At 44.2% G+C, this 27,217-nt stretch overlaps 1 protein-coding gene and 1 non-coding gene across 7 annotated transcripts in view; both read right to left on the reverse strand.

The window, feature by feature from the left end:
• Positions 1 to 27,217, reverse strand: part of LOC128569785 (stimulated by retinoic acid gene 6 protein-like) — a 45,879-nt gene that overhangs the window by 13,103 nt on the left and 5,559 nt on the right. For 5 of the 6 annotated variants that reach the window (XR_008375459.1, XR_008375458.1, XM_053568274.1 and 2 more), the window contains exons 3-13: positions 24,085 to 24,185; positions 20,867 to 20,997; positions 13,826 to 13,946; positions 12,173 to 12,218; positions 9,773 to 9,901; positions 7,858 to 7,928; positions 6,470 to 6,581; positions 4,073 to 4,226; positions 2,964 to 3,039; positions 644 to 725; positions 285 to 333 (exon numbers count right to left, since the gene is read on the reverse strand). Coding sequence is in view for 4 of the 6 variants with exons in the window: in XM_053568274.1 (XP_053424249.1) it covers positions 285 to 333; positions 644 to 725; positions 2,964 to 3,039; positions 4,073 to 4,226; positions 6,470 to 6,581; positions 7,858 to 7,928; positions 9,773 to 9,901; positions 12,173 to 12,218; positions 13,826 to 13,946; positions 20,867 to 20,997; positions 24,085 to 24,185 (1,072 nt within the window). In the remaining 2 variants the exon portion in view is untranslated. The remainder of the gene's footprint in view (positions 1 to 284; positions 334 to 643; positions 726 to 2,963; positions 3,040 to 4,072; positions 4,227 to 6,469; positions 6,582 to 7,857; positions 7,929 to 9,772; positions 9,902 to 12,172; positions 12,219 to 13,825; positions 13,947 to 20,866; positions 20,998 to 24,084; positions 24,186 to 27,217) is intronic. The other variant, XM_053568301.1, reaches the window with a different exon arrangement.
• LOC128580079 (U6 spliceosomal RNA) lies at positions 25,343 to 25,446 on the reverse strand. The gene has a single exon (XR_008378433.1). It is a non-coding gene; the product is annotated as a U6 spliceosomal RNA (small nuclear RNA).

Genomic DNA, 27,217 nt, shown 5'->3' on the forward strand with positions numbered 1-27,217 from the left:
CATGGCCTCCCCTTGCTTCCTGCTTACTCCCTTCTCACCCTGCCAGGAGCAGTTCAATGTCAGCTCCCTAAGTACGTCTGAGCCCGGCCCTGGGTATGGATAGTCAGTTCTTCCTCTGGGTCACCACTGCCCTTAGCATACATTCCTGGCCTAGAGAGTGTGTGTTTCTTTCTCCATCCTGAAGGGCCTCAAGGGCAAAAGCCAGGGCTGCTTCCAACTCACTCCTCCCCTCCCTACCCACAGCCAGGGCTCCGCTGGTGACCAGGGACTGTGACAGCACTTACCCCATAGAATGTAGGCTATTTGCCAGCCAGAATACCTTGCAATGGCCACCTGAGATTTAAAAGGAAAAAGGGTTCCCAGAAGCCTTCATTACCTCTGCCACACGTGTCCAACATCCTCGTGTGAGGTGCACCCACCAACCCAGTGAGGCGAGTGTCGTGATCGTCCTCATTTACAGATGGGGATACAATAAGGACAGGGATGTGTTCTCAGTCAGCCAGCAGCAGCGCAGGACTGGACTTGAGGACTCTGGCCACCCCATCCAGGGCTCTTCCTCCCCCAGGGTGGTCCTTGGGCCTGGTGCCACAGAGCAGGTTGTGTATGTGGCTTAGCCTCAGCAGAGAGGCCTGTGCAGACTTACCACACTGTGCGACGAGGCAGGATTATGGAACTTCAAAGGCAGAAAGTGCTTATCTCCTGCCCACAGCCTCTTTATGTGCTTTCTGGAGGAGAAGTGGGAAATCAAGCGGTGTCATACCTATAGCTCTTTGAGCGTAGTCAGAGCTCAATAGATATCATGGAAAACGGCCTGAGGCCTGCAGCCTGGCCTCCTGTTACCACCTGCACTGGCAGGGTACTTCTGAGCTGCCTTAAAACTCTTGAATTTTAGTACATTTGTAAAAATAATATATATTTACCAATTCATGATGGTGCCTGAATTTGATAGATGACATTATGTGTGGCCTCTATTTTCCTTATATTGCTTTCTATATTTTCTTACTTTTTCTATGATAAATGTGTATTACTTAATGTAATAAGACAGAAAACCAATTGAAAACAGAAAATCCAATTTGTTGGTAGCCTAACCTTATAACAACGTAAGGGGACACCAAAAAGGGGCAATAATCCCTTACAGTCCCACCCCTCACCAAGTCTTACCTTCCTTTTCTAATGCTGTAGGTTAGTCCTCGACCCTATACGTCAAGGTTAGCTGGACAGCGTTAGTTCGTAGTCCACTTTCACTTTTAGGTCCTGCCTTCTTTACTTAACACGCTAGCTCTAGCATTTTTTTCAAGTCATTTTGTACTTTTTATGGCTACTAAATTAGAAAGACTCAGAAGGAAATAAAGAATGCCAATACCACACTAATGATTTTTATATCTATTACATGTTGAAATAATAAAAATATGTTGGCTATCTTCTGTTAAATAAAGTATATTATTAAGATTAATATAACCTGTCTCTTTACTTTCTTAAAAGAGGCTACTAGAAATTTCAAAATTGCATGTATGACTTTCATTATGTTTCTGTTTGGCAGCATTGAAGTTGAGTGTAGTTCCACCAATATACACAACAAAACACATGCAAAGCACACTTATTTGCATTGTGAAAAGCAATAAAATTGCAAAGAAAATTTCTGGAAGGAAACACAGGAAACAGTAATGGTGGTTAAGCACAAAGCCAGAAATTAGGAATCCAAGTGGGAGGAAGACTTACTTTACACCAAATATTCTTGGTAATATTTTCTTAAAAGTGCCTTTATATAGGCTGGAATAAGGCCAAGAGAAAGTGAAATGCGGGCACTGTGCTAGTGCTCTGCGATTTGATAGGAGCTTTCTCATCTGTAGTTTCCTGTGCCACACTGTCCTGAGAAAGAGGCAGGGGTCACAGGGTGACAGGTGGGGGCAGGGGTGGCCTGGCAGGAACCAGGCTTCCTGTCCCCAGTGCCTCTCCTGGTGGTGCCTTCAGCTGCTCTCCTCCACATCCATGCAGCCCCCTCTGCACTGCGGTTGTCCTAGGTCAGGCTCAAATGTCTCAGTAGTAACTTCCAGCTACATGCAGACTAATGAGGGAAGGCACAGACATGTGCCCCCATCAGGTAGGGCAGGCTAAGTAGCTATGTCCAGACTACCTACAGGGTCCAAGGAGAAGAAAGTGGAGAGAGGGAGCCAGACAGGGCTGGTGGAGAGCTGGGACCCTTCATGCTAAGAGAGACTTGTTGTGGGTGCCATCTGCAAGAGACCTGCCATCTTCGGTCAGGCAGATAGGGAGGCTATGAAGGTAGGCTGTGCTCCAGAGAGCTAGAAATCAGCCCTGGGCTGAAAGAGAAAGAGTTTTAGAGGGAGAAAGAGAGAGACAAGGGAGCAGTGGATACCTAATATCCAATTGATGTCTGCATGCAAATGCTGCTACATATGTAAGGCCACCCCCTCCTCCTGCACTGGTGTCCTAGAGACTGACACTCCTGGTCTCTTTGATTCAATCTTATTTGATGTCCTCTTGGGCCAGATTCACCTGCTGGGGGCCCAGTGTGATTAGTTCTGGAGAGCAGAGCAGAGCAGATCTGACACCCAATAGAGGTGTCTGAGTGTGTAAGAAATAACAAGGTCTCTGTGGTCAGAAAGACTTGATCATCTGCTAACTGCCTGGGCAAGTTATTTAATGTTGTTGAGTCTCAGCTTTCCCAACTGTAAAAATGGAGATGAAAGTACTTATCCCTCAGGGTTGTGGTAAAATTCAAATGAAGATTCTAAGCATAATGTTAGCTCATTGCAGAAGTTCAAATCAATAGCTTCCCCCCCCCCCCCACTTCCTACCAAAAGATGTGGTTATCCCCGGACATTGTATTCACTTCCTGGGCCCATGTTTGGCACTGCAGCTATGGCTGAGGAACCCTGAGAAAAGCCTGACAGTCACAATCCTAGCCAAAGGCACACAAAATACTCCCCAAATGTTCTTACCTATAACAGACCAAAATGTGGAACAGGTAACTCACACAGGTGAGGGAGGCAGGCAAAATAGTCAGCACCCAGACTCCTGACAAAACAGAATTTTCAAAATGCAGAACCCTGTATCAGAAAGGTCTAGGCAAAATCTACCATTCTTGCTTTGTCGCCATTTCTTGTGTCAGTAAACTTCTGCTCATTTTCCTATTTCATTTTAGCCACGCACACATTGGATATAATTTATTTTCTGCACAATTCTCTCCTTTGGTGCTAATTTTTCACTTTACAGTGAATAAAGGGACCTAGCCCCTGTCCAGTGAAAACATCATTTATATATTACCTCTAACTGCCTCGTGGGGCAGCGCTGGTTCCACCTCAACAGGCAGAAGGACTCCTGGGATCAAGATGTCTTGGCTATTCACTCATCCACCTTTCCATAAGGTTTTGATATTGTGACTCTAAATGGCTTTTAGAAAGATTTTGTGTGTTTTTGAGAGGGGGATGTAGAAGGAAGAAAAATGACTTCTTTGTTTAAAAGCGTCTATAGGAGCTGATTTTCAATAGGTACAGAAAAAGCTTTTGATAAAAATCTATCTCTTTAGGATTAAAAACTCAATAACTAGTGTCCTATTGCATAGGAGGGTGACTATATTTAACAAGTAGTATATATTTCAAAATGGCTAGAAAAGATAATTGTTTGTTTCTTCCTTTTCTTGATTTTCGAGACAAAATCTCATTCTGTTGCCCAGGCTGGAGGGCAGATCACGGCAGCTTCAAATTCCTGGGCTTAAGTGATCCTCATGCCTCAGCCTCCCCAGTAGCTAGGACTACAGGAATATGCTACCATGCCCAGCTACTTTTATTATTTTTTGTAGAGAAGGGGGGAGGTTCTCACTAAATTGCTCTAGCTGGTCTCAAACTACTGGCCTCAAGCAATCCTCCTGCTTCGGCCTCTCAGAGTGCTGGGATTACAGGTGTGAGTCACTGCACCTGGCCAGAAGAGAGGATTTTGAATGTTCTCATCACAAAGAAATGATACATGTTTGAGGTGATGGATTTGATCATTATACAAGCTGTTCACTCAACACATAGGTGTTGGGAACAGAGTTGGTAGACAGGGTTACCTTTGGTGATGCTGAGAAGCTCCTTCACCTGCAGGACGACTGGGGTCAGGGTCCCTGTATGGTTCACAGAGGCGACGTAGCTCTCCAGCTTGCCTTCAAACACGGCCAACTCATCTCTCACGTACACAAACACGCAGAACTCAAAGACAATGAACTAGGGACATAGAGCAAAGGTTTCAAGGTCTCACCTGAGTCCAGCTCAGCGTAGGAATAGCACATGGATGTTATTGGTATTGAGGTCAATGTCTTCCAGGCATTCAAAACTTGGCTGGAAATGACCCTGCAAACCAGCTATTCCAAGATGTGAGTTCTTGGGAGACAGAAGTCATCTCACACTCTGTCCCTCACCCTACAGCAAAAAAGGTGGGGCCTCACCAGGGCTTCAAACATTCATGGAATCAGAGTGAAAGAACAACTAATTCAGGGTAAGGGTTGACCTTGGGGGCAATTCGGGCCCTATCTGGGTGGGAGCCAAGTTGGAGAAGGCACAGTTTCCTGCCCTGTTTCCTGCACACAGAGCATACTTGTCCCCCGTCCTGTCCTCCTGTGATGCCAGTGCTTCATTCTGCCACTTACTTCACCAACCTAGTGGTGTTCATGTCTGAAAGTGGAGCTCAAACATTATCATCTTCAGGCAGCTGCTCAATCTAGAACGATCCACTCAATTTCCAGAGCACTTTCACTTTATCCTTTTTCTTTCTTGGGATGGCAGGAACCTCACACGATGGAGTATCTCCTTCTCTTAGACCACAAGCTTCTCCGCAGCCAGGACTATGCTGAGTCAGCTCTCTGCCTTCTTCCCGTCTTGGCACAGTGCTTGGCACACAGTGGGCACTTGATAAATATTTAAGAAACACCATAACTCCAAGTGAGTTATTTATTTTGCAGAGAACTCTAGTTTCCCCTTCAAATCTATTCCTCCTTTGGGCATAAAGCTGGACTAAATTTCCCAGCCTCCCTTGTATTAGATGTGACCACATGACCAGGTTGTCACCAATGAAAGAGAAGAGAAAGAAATGGGTGACACTTTCACATCCAGTCCATGAAAATTGCCCATAGCATCTGTCCATGCTCCTGGCCCTTCTGTTGACTGCATGCAGATGGTGATGGGGTTCTCAGGAGTGGTGAAGGCAGGTGGTGGAAGGCTCCTGGGACCCTGAATGACCACATGGAAGGTGCTGCCTTCCATACCTGAACACTCAGTCAGCACTGTTGTGTGGGTAAAGACATAGTGTTACACCAATGAAATTCAAGGGGTTACTTGGAACTCCACCATAACCTAACTTAAATGCTCACTTAAAAACTTAATCACAGGATTAACTTAAATAGGTGTGGTCTCAGTATATTTAAAATGAAAAGAGAAGTCAGCCTTGCCATTTCTTCCCCTCCACTTTGATCTGGCTTTTGACCCAGCCATTTTACCTCAGATAACCTTGACCACAAAAATGTTTTGATTCTATGCTAAAAGAAACATCAAAGTTGGAATTATATCAACATATACAATTTTCTGTTGAGAAAGCAAACTTAAATAACACTTTAAAATTTTTAATCCATTTCTTAAAATATAGTTCAATAAACCAATTCTAGTTTGTCTGCTTTTATTTTTAATTTTCTGAAATTATTTTTGTCAGGATCAATTATTTTATATTTAAATGATATAATTTTTGTTCACAGCATAATTAATCAACCATAGGTTTTGCTACTGTAAAATTTCCTTAGGGATCATTATTCCTACCAAGTCAACTTTCCTGGATCAAATTTAACATATCAGACCAGCCTGGTGGCCACACCTATAATCCTAGTCCTCTGGGAGGCCAAGGCAGGTAGATTGCTTGAGCTCACAAATTTGAGAACAGCATAAGCAAGAGCAAGACTCCATGTCTACTAAAAACAGAAAAACTAGCTGGGCATCATGGCAGGTGCCTGTAGTCCTAGCTACTTGGAATGTTGAGACAGGAGGATGGCTTGAGTTTAAGAGTTTGAAGTTACTGTGAACTATGATGATGTCATAGCATTACCCAGAGCAAAAGAGTGAGACTCTATCTCGAAAAATAAATAAATAAATAATATATATATATAAATATATCTTTGCATATCAAAATATTTTCAAATATATTTTTCTTCCATCAATTTTTAGTCAATGATACATTTTATCATGTGGAGATTTAACCGCTACTAGTTTGGTTAGGTGTGGATTATTTTTACTAGCAATATTTGCCATGTGGGCAAAAGCGTCCCAGGAATGAAAATAAAGTGGAAATACTGTTCTTGATCTACCAAGATTCAATTTTGACCCAGCCTTTTAGGAACATGCCATGTGCCTCAAAGACTCCATAACCCTAGTCTCCACCCTGCCTCATTTACAAATTATAAAATGGTTTTATCAGATCTACTTACAAGGTACAGGCAGATGAAGGCCAACACAATAGTTCCGGTCATTCTGCTAGGGAATTGAAAGCAGGGGTCCCACTCATATATCCTAGCTTGGAACCACGTTGTTTTTCCATCTCTGTGAATGAATAGACACCAAGAAATGAAAGGCTGTGGTAGGTAGACAAATTCTTCTGAAAATAACCACATCCTCTTGGAGCTTAGTGTAGGGAGACAGTACCAGCAGTCTCCACAGGTTTCATTCTCTCTTTATTCGTAAGCACAGAGACTCAGTTTTATTCAGAGCAGCAATTCAGCAAACTGAAAGCCTAAAGTTCCTAAGGTCTCTTGCAGCTAAGAGTGACCAGACTAACTTCAGGCCAATGGGCTGTGACTAAGGGTGGTATGGGCCATACCATACCATGGAAGCTACCCAAATAGAACTGACCCCCACCTCCAGGCTGGTGCTCCAGCAGCCCCGTTGGACCACGAGGCAGCACTGAGGACGGAAAGCACACACTAGATGCTTAGGGGGCAGTCTGGAGGCAAGGTAGACTGCTCACCTCCAGAGTTCTGTAGAAAGTAATAAGTCTGTCTCTTGTTTGTGCCACTACTATTTTTGGGTCTCTGTTGTATGTAGCCAAATCTAATTCTACCCAAACTACAAGCTTTGACACTGTGTGACTTCAGACAAGACATATCCCTTCTCTGGGACATATCCCCATATACATGGTAGCAGAAGCAGGTGTGGAGGGGCTTGTATCATTCTGGCACCTGGTACTTTTGCCTGGCAACATCTGTATCGTCTTCTTTGGTGATAGCACCTCAGTTTTAAGTTGGATCACTATCCTTCCCGACCCTGGGCCCTAGTGGGTAACGTTATTTCCTGACGTCATTTCCCAGATCTGGGCTAAAGAGAGGGAATACTGACTCAACTTAACCAGTCAGTGTACTCCCATCACCTAACCACTCTAACTGGTTCTGGGTGACACGTGATCCAATTGGATGCAGTGAAACACATCAGTGGGACTTTTGCTTCAATAACTGGAAAGGTAAATATCTTTTTTCTGAGCTCAAACCAGGAGGGTATAAGCTTAGAGAGTGTGGGATCCACCATGTGGAGGAAGCCCACCTAACTGTGAGGCCAACACAGTAAAAGCTGAGCTGAGGGGAGAGGAGGGAGAGGGACCAGTTCAGATGACATCGATAAGCCAAACTGACACTCTGGACTTCTTAGTGACGCACACCCACACATTTCCTGCCTGGCTTTAATCAAGTTTGTGCTGGGTTTCTGTTATTAGCAAATCAAGGTCCTGACCCCGGCAGTGCCCTTCCAGCCACCCCCTCTGTCCCATAATCAGAGCTCTTCAGAGTTGGTGCAAACCTGCGGGGGAATGAACACAAGGGCGGCTTACTGCGGGCGGGGCGTCCTCAGCAGCCGCTTCACGTGCGCTGCCTGGTGTGCTCCCAGGACTGGCTGCTCCTCCTGTGACAGAGAACACAGGCCTCGGCTGTGGCTTATTTCTTGTTAGGGTTCTGGTCTCTTTGAGGGGCGACAGCTACAGAGGGCAGGGATTCAGACACGAGCTGCTCTCCTGGGTGTAGCCATTTCCGGGCACCTGTCATTTCCTGGTCTCCTATCTATCAGGCACATGCTGTCAGAAAATGCCAGTGGTCAGACTGCCCTGACGCTTTTGCTTTCCAACTGGACCGGTCACTGTTCTGTGAAACTTTGTTCCATTCAGATTTGGTGATTTCCCATCATAGTTCAAGCCATTATTTCAAGAATGAAACACCCCAAATCTCAGCCTTTCCTTTTTTCTAAAAAGGAGATTCTTTTGCTTGTTACATATTTCTTCAGCATTTAAAAAGGAAAATTTATGTTTTGAAATGTTTCCTCCACATGCAATGAGCTTTCCACAATAGTCATCTATTTTGCTCTCTATAGATGATGTGTGACTTTTATGTGTCATATATATCCGGGATGTTGGGTAGCATCCGCAAGACCCGGCTGGAACGCTGACTGGCTACTTACTGTTGTGTGCCCTGGGCAAGTCACATCTCTACCCCTTAGGCTCCTCATAAGTAAATGGAGAAAATAATAATACCTTCCAGAAGGTTATTGTGCAGACTAAATAAGATAATGTCTATTAAGCACTGGCACAGTGCCTGCCCAGCACGGCACCCAGTGAGTAATGGCTGTCATCATCACAATGAAAGAAAATTTCCTTTTCTTCAGTCTCTCATAAAGGCATCGGAAATGGCCTTTTTTCCTCCAAGAAGAAAAATGTGTCTACTTAGATAAACTTTTGTATTTTGTAAGAAATACCTTACCAGCTTTCTTCAGTAGGCGAAATACAGAAACACCTACTTTCTATATCCTAATCTGAAACATTTTGAAGGTATATATGTAATAACTGGAGACTTCAGTGTCATTATCATGGGGTTTTGTTTTTTGCTTTTTAAGCAGCTGCATGGGACATCATCCTCAGATTCTGAGCCTTGCAGCTGTTTGTAAACATTCTGGTTCCCCCTCCTTCAAGATACATAATAGGACCGAACCCTCTCACCCCCTTGAAGGTGTGTGGCTAAATAATGGCTTTGTCCAGTAAAATCTCAGTGGAGGTGGTATCCTGGTGGAAGCCTTAAAAGCTAGTGTTTGCCTCACCATGTTCTCTTTCCCTGTCATGTGCCAATCACTCATGTTCCCAGTGGAGGCTGCTCCATCATCCCAGGTCACAGAGTTAGGAGGACATGGCCCCTGGCACTCTCCACATGTCACTGTAGTTAGAAATAAAACTTTATCGTGGTAAGCCATTGAGGTTTGGGGGTTGTTTATTACTACAGCATAACCTAGTTTGTCCTGACTGTCACGTGCTCATTTTGAGAAGATAACCAAAAGACAAGAAAAACTCAAGGTCAATGAAATGAACTAATCACAACTCCTTCAAGCTTAGGTGATGCAGAGACCAAAGTTGTGGCAAGTGAGGCCAAGAGGCATCAAGTCCAGGTAATGCCTGGACTCAATCCTGAGGTGTGAGGGAGAGAAAAAGACCTATCCTGACCCCAGGTGACCTCAAAGCTGGAGGCATTTGCCCCAGGCCAGAGAAGCTGTGTTGACAGTGGTAAAGAGGGAGACTCCACAACCCAGCTGTCTGGGTTCAGCTCTGGCTCTGCTGCAGATTAGCTGGGTGACCTCAGGCAGCTCAACTCACCTCTCTGGTGTCAAGTCTCCAAAACCGAATGTAATGCATAGTAATAGTACGTACTAAAGAGCTGTTGCGAGGATTAACCCTGTCAGTACGTGCAGTACTTACGCTCGGTACTCACCGCCCTGCGCTCCCAGCCCAGGTGCACCCTCAGTGCCTTGGCAAACATGTGCAGGAAGCGGCCCAGCAGGAAGGCCAGGCATAGCAGTGAGGGCCAGTAGAACACAACAGACTCGTAGCTCCCCAGAAACTGCAACAGAAGCAAACCATGGGCGCTCCAGGCAGGCAGAGCCGGGTTCCCGGAAAGGTACACTGGGAACCCACAAGGCTGGCCCTCTCGGGCTTGGGAGCCAGTAGCCCCTCACAGCACCTCCAGGCCCACAACAAAGGATCAGCCGTGGACTCAGAGCCCAGCGGCCCTGGGCTCAGTCTTGGCACCCCCATTTTATTTTATAAAAATAGCATTCACTTTTTTTTCTGATTAGGAAGCTAAATGCTCTTGTTGAAAAATATGAGACAGACAGATAGAGGTGGGTTGGTAGGTAGAAGGGAGGAGGAGAGAGGGAGAGAGAAACAGGAAGGGAGGGAGGGAGGAGGAGAAATAGCCCATAATTGCCATAGGCTGGGAGCAACATAAGCAACAGGTCTCTCAAAATGTGCTTATAGATTTTCTGTGCTTTTAGTTTAGTTTTTTTTTTTTTTTTTGAGACAGAGTCTCACTTTGTCACCTTGGGTAGAGTGCTATGGCATCACAGATCACAGCAACCTCAAACTCCTGGGGTCAAGCAATCCTCTTGCCTCAGCCTCCCAAGTAGCTGGGACTATAGGTGACCACCACAGCAAATGGCTATTTTTAGAGGTGGGGGGTCTCACACTGGCTCAGGCTGGTCTAGAACTTGTGAGCTTAATCAATCCACCCCCCTCAGTTAAGTTTCATTTTGATGAAAAGTTCTTTGTTTCAAGACAAATAATCTGTGACTTATCTTTTATAATTTACTGGTTAATTTATGTTTCAGTACATTTCCCGAGTCATACTTCCCGTCTAGGAAAGTGGGGTTTGACGTTGTGATGCTGGGGTGCAGGACAGCGACAGCCTGTGATGCGGGGCTCGTCTATTCCCTAAGCCTCCCCTCTGCTGTATGCTTACGGCTTAGACATCACCACTGTCACCGCTTCGGAGTCTTCCATTACAGAGTTATGTGCATCACGTTGAGTTGATCAAACATGCATCTGTTACAGTCATTTTCTCACATGTTTGTAGACAATTTGCAAACATCAGTTTCAATTTTGCATCCCAGTGCATTATTTGGATGAACCAAACTTTATTTAAACTTTCCCCTAACATTGCACATCTTAAACTCTTTCAACATCTCATTTTTTCTAAATAATATTTCAATGAATACTTTTTAAAACATGAGACTGAGTCATATTTCCTTAATTTAGACTAGATTGCACTGCCATGATTTTTTAGCTGGTAAGTCACATTATCCCCTGGTTTTCTTCTCAGTGAAATGGGGCTAGCACTGCACACTGCCTTCAGGAGTTGTCTCAGTGGTACCCAGTGCTGTACCTGGGGCAGAGCAGATGTCATTGTGAGTGACTGGAAACAGAAGCCCTCTCCTCCACTTAATACCTTGAATTTCAAAAGAACCTCTAAAAGACTGAGAGATCTCCAAGGCGCCAAAGAGACTGCTGTGGTCTGGCATCTCAGACACTTGATCAGTGGTAAAGGGATGTCTTTGGGGGAAGAGGCCAGAATGCAGTGCAGGGAGGTGGAGGGAAGGCCCAGCCTCTAAGCCCAGTGCAGTGAGGTGGAGGGAAGGCCCAGCCTCTAAGCCTCATACCCCAGCCTTGCCCTGCCAGACTCTCCCTATCACCCCTGTAATCCCCACAGTGATTAAGCCTGGGAAAGGTTTAGGGAGGCTCTGGTGGGCTCCTAGTCCAGGTGGACACCTGGGCGTCCCCCAACCCATGTGGTAGCACTTCTACATGACCTCCCAATGTCTCTCTCTCATCTTGATTTTTTTCCTGGGGTCCAGGGTTAAAGAGATGAACCAGTTTCCACCAACTCTGAGAAGGATGATGAATGACAAGTTGGAAAAGATAAATCTAGGCCAAATCTACCATTTCTTAGAAAGAGAAACTGGGGCTATGTACAGTGGGAAAAGACAAACTTTAGAGTCACCAGGCCTGGCCTTAATATTCTTGACGCTGCTGCTTCCTACAAGTTACTTCATGTACTTGGGTCTCACTTTCCTCGCTGTAAAATAGGTCTGATGAGCTCCCCACCAAGGGGCTGCTGTGAGTTTCAAATGAGACAATGTCTGTCTGTGGCTGAGCACTGGATGAACACAGAGTCCTACACAAACGGAAGCAGTGTGAACAACTCCTACTTCCCTTCCGCACACACAAGGAAGCAGAGGCTGTGGGGTGACAGAGGGACAGAGGCTTATTTAGCATCAAACAGCGATGGCCCCGGTGATAGTACTGAATATCCTAAATGCAGGTCATAAGGACTTACCGGCCCATGGGGACACTGTGAGACTTGAAGAATAGTGACGGCAAACCTGCAGGAACAGAATCAGGGTTTAGGACCCTAGGGGCCCTCCCTGCACAGCCCCAGGAGCAGTCTGTGTGTAACAGCACAGGTCCTACCGTCCCAGACATATGTGTCCCCCTCAGAGGGCTGGTTCCCAAGGCTCATGCATGTCCCTCCCTTGTCATTCCTCTGCTCATGCCAAAGTGGGTGCACACTAAATTTATCTAACATGCCTCACATGGGCACCATCTCCGAATCCATGAGGGCAGAAGAGGAAGGCCCTCTGATAGCTCATCCTCTCTCCCTCATCATTCACACGGGGAATGGAAGCCCAGAGTTGGAAATGGATTTATCCAGAGTCATACACAGGGGCACTGGCAGAGCCAAGACCACGATCCAGGTCTCATGACTCCATCGCTGAAGCCTTTTCTTGCCTCTGCACGGTCTTGTCTGTCAACCCTAGTTTGAAGTCAGGGGCCTCCATGGTTTACCCTCCAACACCCTGTCTCAGTCCCATTTGAACTTGAGCCATGGTGCCCAAGCTGCTGAGCGATTCCCATCACCTGCTCTCTCCTGGCTCAAAGCCTGTCAGAGGCTGATAAGGTGATATTCTGCACATCTAACCAAGTATACCCTCAGTTTTAGTTTCTAAAAAGCAAGTCACCTAAAAACTTTAGAATCATAGCCACTGATGTGTCAGTTGCTTGTGGGATCCTTGTCTGTTACCCTGACAAGCTGGGCCTGAGGACCCCAGCTGGCCCCATGGAAACTGCTGGATGGTGAAGCAGCCCAGCAAGGGAGCTGAAGGCAAGGAAATGAGCCTGGGTGACTGGAGAAAAAAAACATTCCCAGGTTATCCAGTCAACAACATTCCCTGGTGCGAGCTCTGCACTAGATCTGGTGCCCGACTCTGAGGGCATGGAGCTCAATGTGAAAGTCAAGAAGCTCTCCATCTGGAGGAAGGGATGATCATCCCCCAGCCTGGGAGATGGAGGATCCACATAGGAAATAGAAACACACAGACAAAGAGGCCAGGATGTGTGGCCCATGAGGGTCTTCCCAGCACCTAGTGGATGTAATAGAATGGTTACTGAATGAATCAATGGACGCATGAAGGAATGCAGGAGTCTTGTATGGCTGGAAATGCATGAAAGATACTGCTGGGGCATGGAGAGAAATGGAGAGGCCAGACTCACTCTGTGATGGCTCCCAAGGCCAAGCTAAGGCAGGTGAACTTGCTCTGAGGCTCTCGACAAAAGCCATGACAGTGCTGAGAAGGAGCATCTAACAGGGCTCCTGCTTCCCCCAGAGAGGGCCTCAAGAGTTTACAGAAATGAATTCTGCCAATATTCTAATCACTAGAAACCCTTACATGAAGCAAACAGAATGCCGACCTGACCAGAGTCCTTAAATGCAGGCCCAAGAAGAGGCTGCAACAAGACCTTGGACGAGTCACCCTGCCTTCCAGGGCCTTCGTTCTGCAGCAAGACTTTGAACGAGTCATCCTGCCCTCCTGGGGCCTTGGTTCTAGGCAGGGTGTCCTCTACGGGGAGCTACCAGGTTGCTTGCGGACTTTTGTCTAGAGTTCAGCCATGGCTGAAAGAGAAGGGGAAGGGCAGGCAGAGTCCATCTTACCAGATCAGAGAGTAGCAGAAGCCGAGGATGGAGCTGACCAATCGGAACTCTGATGAGAGGCAGGCAAAGAAGGGTAAGTAGGCCAGGCCGACTTCGAAGCCTCCGATCAGAAGCACAAAGGCTGGGGAGAGAGGACCAGAGATACTGTGAGTCCCCTTACCATGGGTGCAGGGGGATCTTAGGGAGGACACAGTGCTGCATGCTGGCCTCCAGTCAGGACCTCGGGGCCCAGCGAGATGAGCAGAGAAACCCAGTCTCGGCCAGGGAAAAATGCATGAATGTCTTTCATTCATTCACACAACGCATGCTTTCTAGTCCCTAGTCTGTGGCAGGGTATGAGCTTACTATTGAAATGAAGAAGACTTAGTCCTTACACTTGACCAGCTCACGGCATGATGGGTGGAGATGGAACCACAATGAATAAACAAATGAGCAAACGAATGAGCAAACAAAATGACTGAGAGTGAAGTATTGCAAGTACACTGTGGCAACACAGGCAGAGGTGCCATGTTACATGCAAAATCCTCTCTAAACTACAGTGCACTGTATATATAAGGCAATAAACATGCTAATTCTGCCACTGACTAGCTCTGGGATGGTCTGACAGGATCCAGAAAAATCTAATCATTCAAGATGACCTTTACCAAAGTCATCTTGCTGGGTCCTGGGCCAGGCACTTAGGACAGGAGGAATGGAAAAGCTTTTTGCCTTGAGATGCTGACAGTCCAACAGGGATGACAGGAGGGAAAGTCAGAGGTATGAAATGTACTGAAACAGAGGCATATTCGACATGCTGTGGGAACACACAAGAGGAAGCCACTGAGCTCACCCGGGGGTTGGCTGTGAGGGGAGGCTTCCTGGGGATGCTGACAGGGATAGGCAATGCCATGTAAGTAGGAGTGTATGAAATGGAGAGAAGTAGGCACAGAAGGACAGGCCTCACACAGAAGCTGGGCAATGACTGGTTGTGGGCCAGTCAGTATACATGTGCGGTGAGTAGTGGAGGGCTGGCAGGAAAGGGCAATACAAGAAAATAATTGCTGCAAGAACAGTAGCTATAGCAGCAGATGTTTTAATCCCTTTGAATTCCTCCCCCCCCCGCCCCACCCAGAGAAGCAGGCAGAGCAACCAGGATGGCGAAACCAAGGACTTGCAGACAATATTTACAAGTCAGGTACCCACTTAAGATCAACATCTGAGTGACAGGCAGCAGAGGGGAAGCAAGAACTAAAGGCCTGAGAACTAAAGAACTGAAAATTTCCAGAAGATATTAAATAGAAATTGAAGCTGAAACAGCAGGTGAAACTGGGTGCGGTGCTAAAGGCCACAATTCCTAGGTGAGTGTGAGCAGACCTCAGTGGGATCTGAAGATGCTGGAGTTGCCTGGGCCTTGGAATTCACTAAGCTAGCAACGTAAGGCTAGGTGATAGAAATCAAAATCTGTATCGCTCTTTCTTGCCAGAAAGAGCCACAGTCAACCACCCCCTGTCCTGGGAAATAGGGGGTCCAGACAAGAGTGGGAAAGAGAAGATGGCTCAGACGGGATGAGGAGATTGATGGAGAGAGAATAGTAGGTAATAGATGGTAGTAGATAGATAGAAAAATAGATAGATGACAGGTAGATGATGATGGGACATGGACGAGTGACAGATAATAATAATGATGAGAGAGAGAGAGAGAAAATCACATTGAGAAAATACAAGAGGGAAATCCAGAGCCACAAAGCAAGAAATAATGTCTGGCCCAGCCTTCCCTCTTACATTTATAAGAAAACTCATTTCATTTCAAAATGAGCCACAGAAAAATATCACAGTCAAATTCCATTCAAAGTTATTACAAGAAAAAAAAGGAGAAGGAATCAAAAACCATCACTAGAAATCAAAACCTCTCCAGAAAGAGGCCCATACAAAAGATGAACACTGTAGTCTAACATCTCAATATAAGCTAAAAAGATAAAAACAATGATAAGATATATGAACAAAGAACCTACAAGTCACAATGTGAAAAACCAAAAAAGGTGATTGAAGAAACGCTTTGATAAGATAGATTAAATACCTCAGAAAAAATTAGAAATATAAGAAAAATACTTTAGCAATGAAAACTAAGGCAGTGCCCATATGTCAGCGGTTAGGCGCTGGCCACATATACCCAGGCTGGTGGGTTCCAACCCGGTCTGGGCCAGCTAAACAACAATGACAACTGCAACAAAAAAATAGCCAGGGATTGTGGCAGCACCCATAGTCCCAGCTGCTCAGGAGGCTGAGGCAAGAGAATTTCTTAAGCCCAAGAGTTGGAGGTTGCTGTGAGCTGTGACGCCACAGCACTCTACTGAAGGTGACATAGTGAGACTCTGTCTAAAAAAAGAAAAAAAAGAAATGAAAACTAAGGTAAAATGAACAAAAATTGATATCATGAATGCATAAAGAGATCTTGAAAATACAGAAATAAAAGAACACACTGGATTTACATTTTCATCTGAAACAACAACAACAAAAAGACAAAATATATGAAACAACTGTTTCCAAGACACTGGACATCAGGCAGCAGTGGACAATGATCAGTAAGGAGCGGAAGCAAACAGCTGAGCCCTACGATTTCCCCACTTCACCCCAGAATGCAATACAGAGAGGGGGAGCCCAGGCAGAGTCCTGCAGCCCCCTGAGTTGAGGAGATGGAACTAAGAAGACAAAGACAGTGACAGTTTGCAGGAGCAGTCCCAGTAGGACAGAGCTGCATGGAGAGAGAATTCTGGGAGACACACATCTGCAGAGGGTTCCCCTTGAGTCTTCAGCTGAGTTCTGAACAGCACAGTTGTATGAGGAAACTACCCAAGGCCAAGGAAAGAACCACCTGAAAAGATTAGCGGTAACCATGCCTGCAACTCACACAGGGTCAGGAATACTGTCTGCTCTCACCAGCCAGACTGAAAAACCTCATGACATCAAAAGCACAGGCAAAATTTGGACTTCATTAGAATTTTAAACTTTTATGTATTGAAGGGTATTATCAAAAAATGGGAAGACAACCTACAGAATAGGAGATATATTTGCAAATTGTATATGTGATGAGAGTTTAACATAAAGAATACATAAAGAAATCCTACCACTCAACAACAAAAAGACAAACAACTCAATTAAAAGATGGGCAAGGACTTGAATAGATATTTCTCCAAAGAAGATCTACAAATGGCCAATAAGCACATGAAAAGATATTCTGTGCCATTAGTCATTGGGACAAATCAAGATGACAACGAGATACTGCTTCACACTTGGTAGGATGATTATAATCAAAACACAAACACAGAAAACAAGTGTTTGCTAGAATGTGTTGAAACTGCAACTCTTGCATACCGCCGGTAGAAATGTAAAATGGTACAGCCACTGTGGAAAACAGTGTGCCTGTCCTCAAACAAATAAACGTGGCTTTGGCTCAGCAAGTGACCCAGAAATTCCACACCTAGGTGTATAACCAAAAGAATTTAAAGTGGGGACTCAAACATGTTTGTACAGCAATGTCATTGCAATATTATTTACAATAACCAAAAGATGAAACAGCCCATGTGTCCATTGGCAGATGAATGTACCTGCTCATACAGTGGAGTACCAGCTGCAGAAAGGAATGAGGCTCTGATGCATGCTGTGACACAACTGACCCTTGAAGACACGCCAAGTGAAAGGAAGCCGGGCACAAAAGGACAAACACTGCGTGCTTCCACTGAAAGGAAATAGCTCAAATAGGTAAATTCACAGAGGTAGAAAATAGAGTAGAGGTTACCAAGAATGAAGGAAGGGGAAAAGGAAATCACTGCTTAATAGTGAGAATTTATGACTAGGACAATGAAAATGTTTTGGAAATACATATAATGCAATTAATGGCTCTGAATTGTACACTTCAAATGGTTAAAATGGAAAATGTTATGTTATAAATATTTTACCATAAAAAGAAAGTTTTTAAAAAAGCAATAGGGCATCAGTTAACTGTGCTACAACTTCAGTGGCCTAATAAATATGTAGTTGGCATTCTCAAGGCGAAAGGGGAAGGAAATACATTTGAAGAAATAATGGCTGACATTTTTCTAAATTTGTGGAAAATTAAAATGCAGAGACCCGGGCGGCACCTGTGGCTCAAAGGAGTAGGGCACTGGCCCCATATGCTGGAGGTGGCAGGTTCAAACCCAGCCCTGGCCAAAAACCGCAAAAAAAAAAAAAAATGCGAGACCCATTCACACTCAACAAACCCCAAGCACAAGAAACATGAAGAAAATCGCTCTAAGATAAATCATAACATAATTGTTCAAAATCAGTGATTAAAAAAGAACGTTCTTCCTAAGATGAGGGATAAGACAAGGATGGTTGATCTGAGCACTTACATTCAACACTGGACTGGAAATTCTATCCTATGCAATTAGGCAAGAAAAAAAATGAGTCGTGGATTGGAAAACAAGAAGTAAAACTCCCTTAATTCATAACTGACATGACTCTTTATGTAGAAAATACTACAGAATGTTTTTTTAAAAACTACTAGAACTAATAGATGAGTTTATCTGCAAGATACAAGATTATTAATATATAAGAATCAACTGTATTTCTATACATTAGCAACAAGCAATCAAAATTAAATTAAATTATGAAATAAATGTAAATGTGACAAAAGATAAAGAGCTAATAACTGAAAACTGTAAAACACTGCTGAAATTAAAGGAATTCTAAATAATGGAGAGATATATTGTGTTTATGAATCGGAAATCTCAATATGTTAAGATAACAATTCTCCTCAAAATGATCTATAAATGCCATGTAATCCCAGTCAAAAATCCCAGAACTTTTTGGAGAAATTGACAAAATTATTCTAAAATCCATATGAAAACGCAAAAGACCTAGACTGGCAAAAACAACTTTGAAAGCAACAGTGGGAAGACTAATACCACCTTATTTCAAGACTCATTATAAATCTATAATAATCAAGACTGTGTGGTATTGGTACCAAGATAGTTTACAATGGAGGGAACAGAGAATCCAGAAATAGACCCACATATATGTACCCAATTGATTTTCAACAAAAGTGCAAAGGCACCTCAGTGGGCAAAAGACAGGCCTTTGTAGCAAATAGTGCCAGAACACTTTGTCTATCCAAAGGAAAAAATCAAATTCATACTCTATGCAAGAAATTAAATATGATCAAAATGTATCATAGACCTAAAAACAAAAGTTAAGCCTACATAAACTTTTGGAAAAAACATAGGAGAAAATCTGCATGACCTCAGCTTAGGCAAAGATTTCTTAAATGACACCATGAGTATGAACCATAAAAGAAAAAAAAGTAAGTTGAGCTGCATCCAAATTTAAAATGTCAGCTCTTCAAAAAAAACTTGTTAGGAGCATGAAAATTCAACTACAAACTGGGAGAAAATATTTGAAATTCATATATGTATATGAAAATGGACTTATACCCAAAGATATAAAAAAACTCTTAAAACTCAGTAAGAAAGAAAAAAAGGCTTAAGAAGAAAACAAAACAAAAGAAAACCCCACCCAATTTTGAAAAATAGGAAAATGATCTGAACAGTTCACCAATGAAGGAAAACAGGAAAATGATTTGAGCACTTCACCAATGAAGGAAAATTTGAGGAAAATTAAAATGCAGAGAATAGGAGGCATAGAAATAACAAATAAGTACATGAAAGCAAGTTCAACATCATTAGTCATTATGAAAATGCAAATTAACACTTCTACACATCTCTTAAAGTGACAAAAATGTTTAAAACTTGGCCATACCAAGTGTTGACAAGGATGTAGGGAAATTGGAACGCCCTTATGATGGTAGTAACAAAAATGGTACAACCACTTTGAAAATCAGTTTGACAGTTTCTCAAGAAGTATGATCTACTATACTCTATGTACTATACTATCTGTATAATCCAGCCACTCACTCATAGGTATTTACCCAAGAAAAATGGAAGCATGGGCACATACAAAGACTTGTACAGAACTGGTCATAGCAACTTTATTTGTAATGGTGAAAAGTGGAAATGAATTAGATGTCTGGCAACAGGTGAACAGATAAACAGTGGTATATCTACACAGGGGGATACTAATTAGCAATAAAAAGGATGAACTACTAATACATGAGGTTTTATATGAATCTCAAGACAAGTATGCTGACTGGAAGAATCCAGACCAAAAAGAAAAGAGTACATCTGGGTGATTCCATGTATATAAAATTCTAGAAAATGCAAACTGAGCTGATGGGCAGTGAAAAGAGAGGAAAGGGAAGAAGAGGTTAGAAAGGGCAATAAGGAATCTTCTGGGGTTCATTACCTGATGTGGTCACAGTTTCATGGATGTAACATTTGGCAAAATGTCCCTAGGGACATTTGTACCTTAGTACATTAGTACCTTGGTCCCACTTGGGACCTGAAGAGGCAGGAACAGGACTTTAGAACAGGAACAGGACCTTATCAAATCATATACTACTAAGAGTTGTGCAACAGTCTATCATTTTGGTTTTAATTTGTTTTTCCCTGAAGACTAATGAGCTCTTGGTAGGCATTGGATCATACAGACTTAGAGCCCATGAGAGAGAACTAGGCCCATCAGAGAGGTTGGGAGTCATTGTGTTAGGGGTCATTGAACTTGGAAATTAGAGTTGCTTTTTCAGGTACAGCATGAGGCATGCGGAAAGATGAAGCCCTGGGCCAAAGAAGAAAGCATTGTTCTTTGAGGAGCCCTAGGGCTCACTGATATCATGAGTATGACCCAAGAGAGCTTTTGGGGGTGAGGAAGAACCCCCCAAAGCGAGGAAGAACCTACTTTCTGAGCCTTTGTTACATCACGTCTAAAGGACCTCTGACTCTGGAGGAAAGCCCCACAAACAAGCTTAGAGGCTTTGTGGGCTAGAAATTGATTTTAGGCAAGTAACAGGTTGAGAAGAACATGGCAGTTCACAAAGTGTATCCCTGATCCCAGACAGGCGGCCGTATGGTCTCTGAGAGCAAGAATTTATAGAGCTGGTTCCCAGCAGGCATGAGGCGGCCTCTAGTACCTTGGGCCCACTGGGGGACCTGCAGGGGCTGGTAGCCCTCTGAGAACAGGAACATGACCTTATTGGCTGTGGCCCCAAAGGCGATTCCATATGACCATCGGTTACTAAATGTTCCCACGAAGTCCAGAGGCCTATGAACAACAGAAACAGCCTGTGAGGCCAGAAGATGGCTCTGAGTCATTCCCGCAAGTCATTTCCAGCATGGCAATCCCCTCTGAGGAGGGGTTATGGGATAGTGAGTTATTCATTGCAGCTGACATTTCCAGGGACCCTCTGTGCCAGGCCTGGGACTGGCATGGATTCAGGGTACTTGAGGGAGGAAGACAAAGCTCTTACGCAAAAGAGTTCCAAGCCTAATGAGGGCATACCCAAGGACCCCAGCATCCATGACAAAGCAAAATGGGATAGGTTTTGTTTAGAACAGAGACAGCAATGATTTGAGACACTGAAACAAGGAGTGTGTCCCAGACAGGTTTGGGGGAGCCTGCCCTGTCCCCAGCCAACATCCCTGACGAGGGGCTGGGTGTCACTGCCTGGGCAGGTACCCCGTGATTGAAGAAGAAAGTCTGATAATGTGTCATTCCAAAATATGCCACTCTGACTAGTGACAATTTTGAGTTAAAGGCACTTAGAAAGCAATAGGTACAAAAAGATCCCTCTGACCTTCCTGCTGTTCTTAAAAACAGGAGATGAGATTACCGAGTAGAAAGTGTCCTCCCTATTTGGAAGGAAAATAGTATTTTTATCATGAAGGACAGAAAGTTGAGACCAAGAAAATTATATATGGACCTTATTAAAATAACTTTTATCTTCTAGTCTCCCCACCTAATTTAGTTCCTTTTTTACAACTTACTACTCTTTGTCCAATTCAGCGCGTAACTATGTCTTTGGGCCTTCTTTCTTTATGAGGGATCTCATGTAAAACTTCTGTTTAAATGAATTTGAATGCACTTCCCCTGTTGGTCTCAGCAGCTTTATTTGAAATTTAATTCTCAGATCCAGTCGATAAACCCTGAAAGGGTGGAAGTAAAATTTTGCCCTCCTGCTCCCATATAATCATGCCTTCCTGGCCACAGTTGACTGGGTTATAGGTGACCACCTGTATTCGGACAGGCTGATCAGGTGTCTAGTCTTACATCTTGGATTTGTGACCATTGAGGATATGAGCCAGTTAGCTATCATGGCCTTGGTCTGGAAGGTCATACCAACTTGAGATAAGAGTCAATGCTAGAGGAAAGCCAAAGCTATAAGGAAGTGGAAGTCCTAACTCAGATGGCAGAGAAGAAAATGACAAAATTGTGCTAAGGGGGCTCCCATGACACAGAAGGGCAGAAGGAAAGAGAAAGAATGAGATTCCCATCTTAAGAGATCAGTTCCCATGAGTCCTATCTTACTGGCTTCTGTGAGATCTCTGTAACTTCATAAAAAATCCTGTTATCCTTTAGTGTAAACAAGCTAGAGTGGGTATCTATTTCTTCTAACCAAGAGAGCTTTGTCTGGGTCAGAGTAAGCAATTGCATTTGGGAGAAGAGCAAAACTTCTTCCAATGAAATGGTCCAGCTAAACTGGGTCTTAATAAAATCTCAGGAAGGCAGGGAGAGCCAGGTGTTGCAGGCAGGGGATCCTATATGGCTCAGTCGTCATCCCCCTTAAGGATCGGCTGAAAGAGCGTGTCTTCTTAGAAGCCTCTTTGGTCACCCGCTCACAGTTGGGCTTCCTCATCTGTTTTCCTTCAGCAGTAAGTGCATGGCCCTATTTCAACACACCTTCCTTTGTGTTACCACTTGCTTAGTGAACTCTAAACTCCTCTGGGCTGGGCACCTAGCACAGGACCTTGAAAAAAGTAGTCACTCAGTGCAGGTGTGTGGACATGCATTTTTGTTGAGCTGAATTGAATCCTAATCAAGACATCACCTATAGCACTTAAGAGTTATATGAGACTCAATTTCCCCATCTTCAAAACAGAGATAGAAACCCCTATTCTGATCACATCATAAAGTCATTTTGGACAGTAAATGACAAACTACTTGATAAGCTGCATAGTAGCACACTTGAGGGTTACTACTTCGTGAAGATGGTGGGCCAGAATCACTCAGAATAGCAGGGGTTTGATGGGAAAGTGGCCACAGAACAAGTCAATTGGTTTGATGGGAAAGTGGCCACAGAACAAGTCAATTGTGCCATCATGAATTTAATTCAAAGCAATTGAATGTAATTGCTATGAGCCTAGTACTTCTTAGAAAGTTCTGTACCAGCATCTGCATGCCAAATGCCAGGAAGAACGAAGGTCTTTATTCATCAGCTTCAGTCTTTTCTGTGCCTCAGTCAATGTGTCTTAGACCTGGCAGCTTGGGAAGGGCTGACTTCTCCTGTGGGTAGTGTCCAGAATGAATCTCTCACCTGCAGCTTATGTCACCTTTGTTTCAGAACTGACATTTGGGCTCCTTCTCCCTTCTCCATAATCTAAAACCTCAACGTGTACATAGCTTGAGCCTGCTCAATAATACTGGGGGCAGAGGGGACACAGAGAATATCAAACTCATCTGGGTTAAACCTCTTGTCACTTGTTAGCTGTGTGGCCTTGGGCAGGTCACTTCACCTCTCTGAGGCTCACTTGTCTTATCCATGACATGAGGATAACAACCTTCACCATGCAAAACTGACAAAAAGGTTTGTCAACATAATGCAGCTGAAGCAAATGGCTCAGTGTCCGGGTGACACACAGTGTGAAATAAATGTTCACTGCATCACGGTGATGATTTGAAGGTGAACAATTAGAACTTGAGCAAAAATATAGATAAGGGTGCAGAGACTCAGAATGGCAACACTAGAAAGGGCCTAGCAGTTCCCTTCATGGAGCAGGATGGCCTGTGCATGAATTGTGGTATCACCCAACCAGAAGGCTTGCTGCCTGCACTCACAGGAGCTCTCCCCCTCCTGCCTCTGAGGTAGCCACAGTCCTGAAGGCAGGAAGGCCTTTGCCATAATGGTCTGAATCTCCTCAAGATGGGACTCATGGTATATCTGGGCCAGTGCCGAGGACTGGGATAGCTGAGAAGCCTATTCTGAACTCTGAGAGCTTTGGTTGGATTGGGGCCCAGAGGGGGCAGGGCTGTGCATGATGGGTGTAGGTCCTGGGAGATACTGGTCTTCCAGTTGGTGTTGACACCAATCACAGGGTTCCCCAAGCTATAGGAGTTGACCCTGACTCAACTCACATGATGATTCCAAAGTGGCTCCCCAGAAGGTAAGAGGTATCATCTCTCTGTCTACGATGCTCTCGTCTTTGGAGGAAGGACAAGACCAAAATGATGAAGAGCTAGAAGCAGAGAAGATGAGAGAGTCAGTGGGCACGTTCATCCCCAGAGTGGCCTCAGGGCCCTCTCTGAAAGTGACTGTGTGGGTGAGCAAAGTGTGACACCTCAAACTCCAGAGTTTAGGGGCAGGGGCTGGCTGCATGTACCCTTGAGCTGCCAGAATGTTCTGTACTGAGCTTTCCTTTGTGCTGCCCTCAACAGTCTCCAACGCCTTGAATTTCACATCTCATACTAAGTGGGAGGGAGACTTAACCTCCCTAAGCCCCAGTCTCCTCATCTATAAAAAGGCAGTAGTGGCTCAGCTCCCGTAGCTCAGTGGTTACGGCGCCAGCTACGTGCACTGGGGCTGATGAGTTTGAACCCGGCCCAGGCCTACAAAAAAAAAAAATAGCCAGGCACCAGCTATTGCTGTGGTGGGCACCTATAGTCCCAGCTACTTGGGAGGCTGAGGCAAGAGAATCACTTAAGCCCAAGAGCATGAGGTTACTGTGAGCTATGATGCTACAGCACTCTACTGAGGACGACATAGTGAGACTCTGTCTCAAAAAAAAAGCAGTAGCTGTAAAGTTGCAAATCCTTCTTTGATTTTTTTCCTGTGGATTCAGTCCTGTTCTGTCACACTCAATACCCTTTTCTCTCTTCCCTTCACCAGAAACTTCTTCTTTTTTAAAATTTCAGATTAATATGAGGGTATAGGCAATGAGGTTATGTTATTTGCGTTTGTTAAATAGAGTCCAAGTTGTAGTTATGCCCCTTACCCAGGAGGTGTGCCATATACCCCTAAGTTGTGCCTGTTAGATGCGAGCACACCAACCCGCCACCCTCCTCCCTGCTCCCCACCGCTGGAGTTTAATTTTGTTTTTCTCCTGTGTGGGCATGTGTTTGTTCATCTACTGGTTTCATGTTGGTATTGAGTACGTGGGATACTTGCTTTTCCATTCTTGTGGTACTTTACTAAGTAGAATGTAGTTCACCTCCGTCCAAGTTAATACAAAAGAAGTAAAGTCTCCATCTTTTTATGACTGAATCGTATTCCATGGTATATATACACCACAGTTTATTAACCTATTCAAGTGTTGATAAGCACTTGGGTTGATTCTACATTTTGGCAATTGTGAATTGAGCTGTGATAAACATTCTAGTGCTGCATATGTTCTTAAAAAATATGGAACACTTCGTGAATTTGTGTGTCATTCTTGCTCAGGGGCCAGACTAATCTCTGTATTATTCTAATTTTCGTGTATGTGCTGCTGAAGCAAGCACCAGAAACTTCTTGAAGACTGTCTACACTTGCTGTCTCTATTTTACCTCACTGGCTCCTCAGTACCCTAACCTGGCTTGTACCCCATCATCCCCCTGAAGCAGCTATGGCCAAGGACAGAAATGACTATTTTGTGACAATCCCATATATACTTTAAACTCAAGTCTAGCTTGATCTCTCAGCAGCCCACAGAGTTGAAGCACTCTCTTCCCTGGGCCTCTGTCAACCATGCTTTTCTGCTTTTCAGTCTTCTTTGCTGGATCATTCTTTACCCAACCCCTAGATTGAGAGTTCTTTAGAGCTCAGTCTGAGGGTCATTCCTCTCCTCACCTGACCTTCTCTTTCTCAGTAAGCCCATCTATTCTTTTGATGGACATTGATAAACTTGACACTGAGCCAAGGCTTTGTCCATGAGCTCCAAAACTGTACATCTGACCACACAGTTGACATTTTTAGTTAATGAGTTAAAAGCTTCTTAAAGCTTTTACCCAAAGCTTCAGAACATCTTAAATGGAACTCACAATTTTCTTCCCTGACCTGTTTCTTAATCTACCCCAAACCTGGATCTCCTCTCATTTTCCTTAACTAGGGAGTGGAAGCTACCATCATCCTTTCAGGTGTGCAAGGTTAGAAACCCAAGAGTCATCATCCTCCACACCTCTCCTTCCCCCTCACCTCCCTAACCCATTACAAAGTCTTGCTATTTCCACCTCCTGGAGTTGACCACCATCATCTCAACCTTCCTAATACCGCGGCCCTTTAATACAGTTCCTGTTGAGAACCGCTGATCTAGGATGAGCTAAAATTGCCTCTCACAGAGCCCTGCAGCAGTCTCTCAATTGGTCTTTCTGCCCCTCTCTTACCCACCTCTAACCTGATCTCCACATTCTAACCTGGGTATCTTTTTTTTTTTTTTTAGTTGTCAAGTTAACTGTTTATTCTATGCACTTTTGCCATTGTCAAAAAGACCATACTTGGCTTTTTGTATAATGTCAGGAGACACTGGACTCAGGAGAATAAATGACTGATGGGTCCAAATTCAGTCTTTTTCAATTAGATCATAACTGTACGTTACTGCATTTATGGGGTACACCGTGCTGGTTCTATATACAATTTGGAATGTTTACATCCAACTGGTTAACATAGCCTTCACCTCACTTATTTACTTGTTGTGTTTCAACATTTATACTCTTCTTTTAATATATTTGATATGTACTCATACAATATGCACAGTAGGTGAGGTCCCACCAATTACCCTCCCTCTACTTGGCATCCTCCTCCCTGACCCTCCGCCTCCTCAATTATAGCCCAGAAAGAAGGAGAGATGAGGAGGGCCAGGGTATCTTTTAAAAACAAACTTAATGCATCACCATCATGCTGGAGACACATCCACTACTTCCTGTTGTACATAAATGAAGGCAAAACTCCTTAACATGGAGACCCATGGGGCTCTGCCTGGCCTCCCCCCTCCACAATTCTCCGCCTCAGTTCTCCAGCCCTCTCACGCTGCCCTTCTTGGCTCCTCAAACTCTCCCTTCTCCCCTCCTTCAGAGCCTTTGTGTGCACTTTTAACCCTCTGTCTGAAATTCTTAACTACATCTGCCAACTGACCTCAGCTGCATCTACTTCCTCAGAAAAGTCCTTTCCTCCCTTTTCAAAAAACATTTATCTCAGACTAATATGGGGGCACATACAGTTAGGTTACATAGTTTGCCTTGTAAAGTTAAAGTCCAAGTTGTAGTTGTGTCCTTCACCCAGGAAGTGTGCCCTATA

The sequence above is a fragment of the Nycticebus coucang genome, chromosome 2, assembly GCF_027406575.1.
Source record: "Nycticebus coucang isolate mNycCou1 chromosome 2, mNycCou1.pri, whole genome shotgun sequence".
NCBI classification, from domain to species: domain Eukaryota; kingdom Metazoa; phylum Chordata; class Mammalia; order Primates; family Lorisidae; genus Nycticebus; species Nycticebus coucang.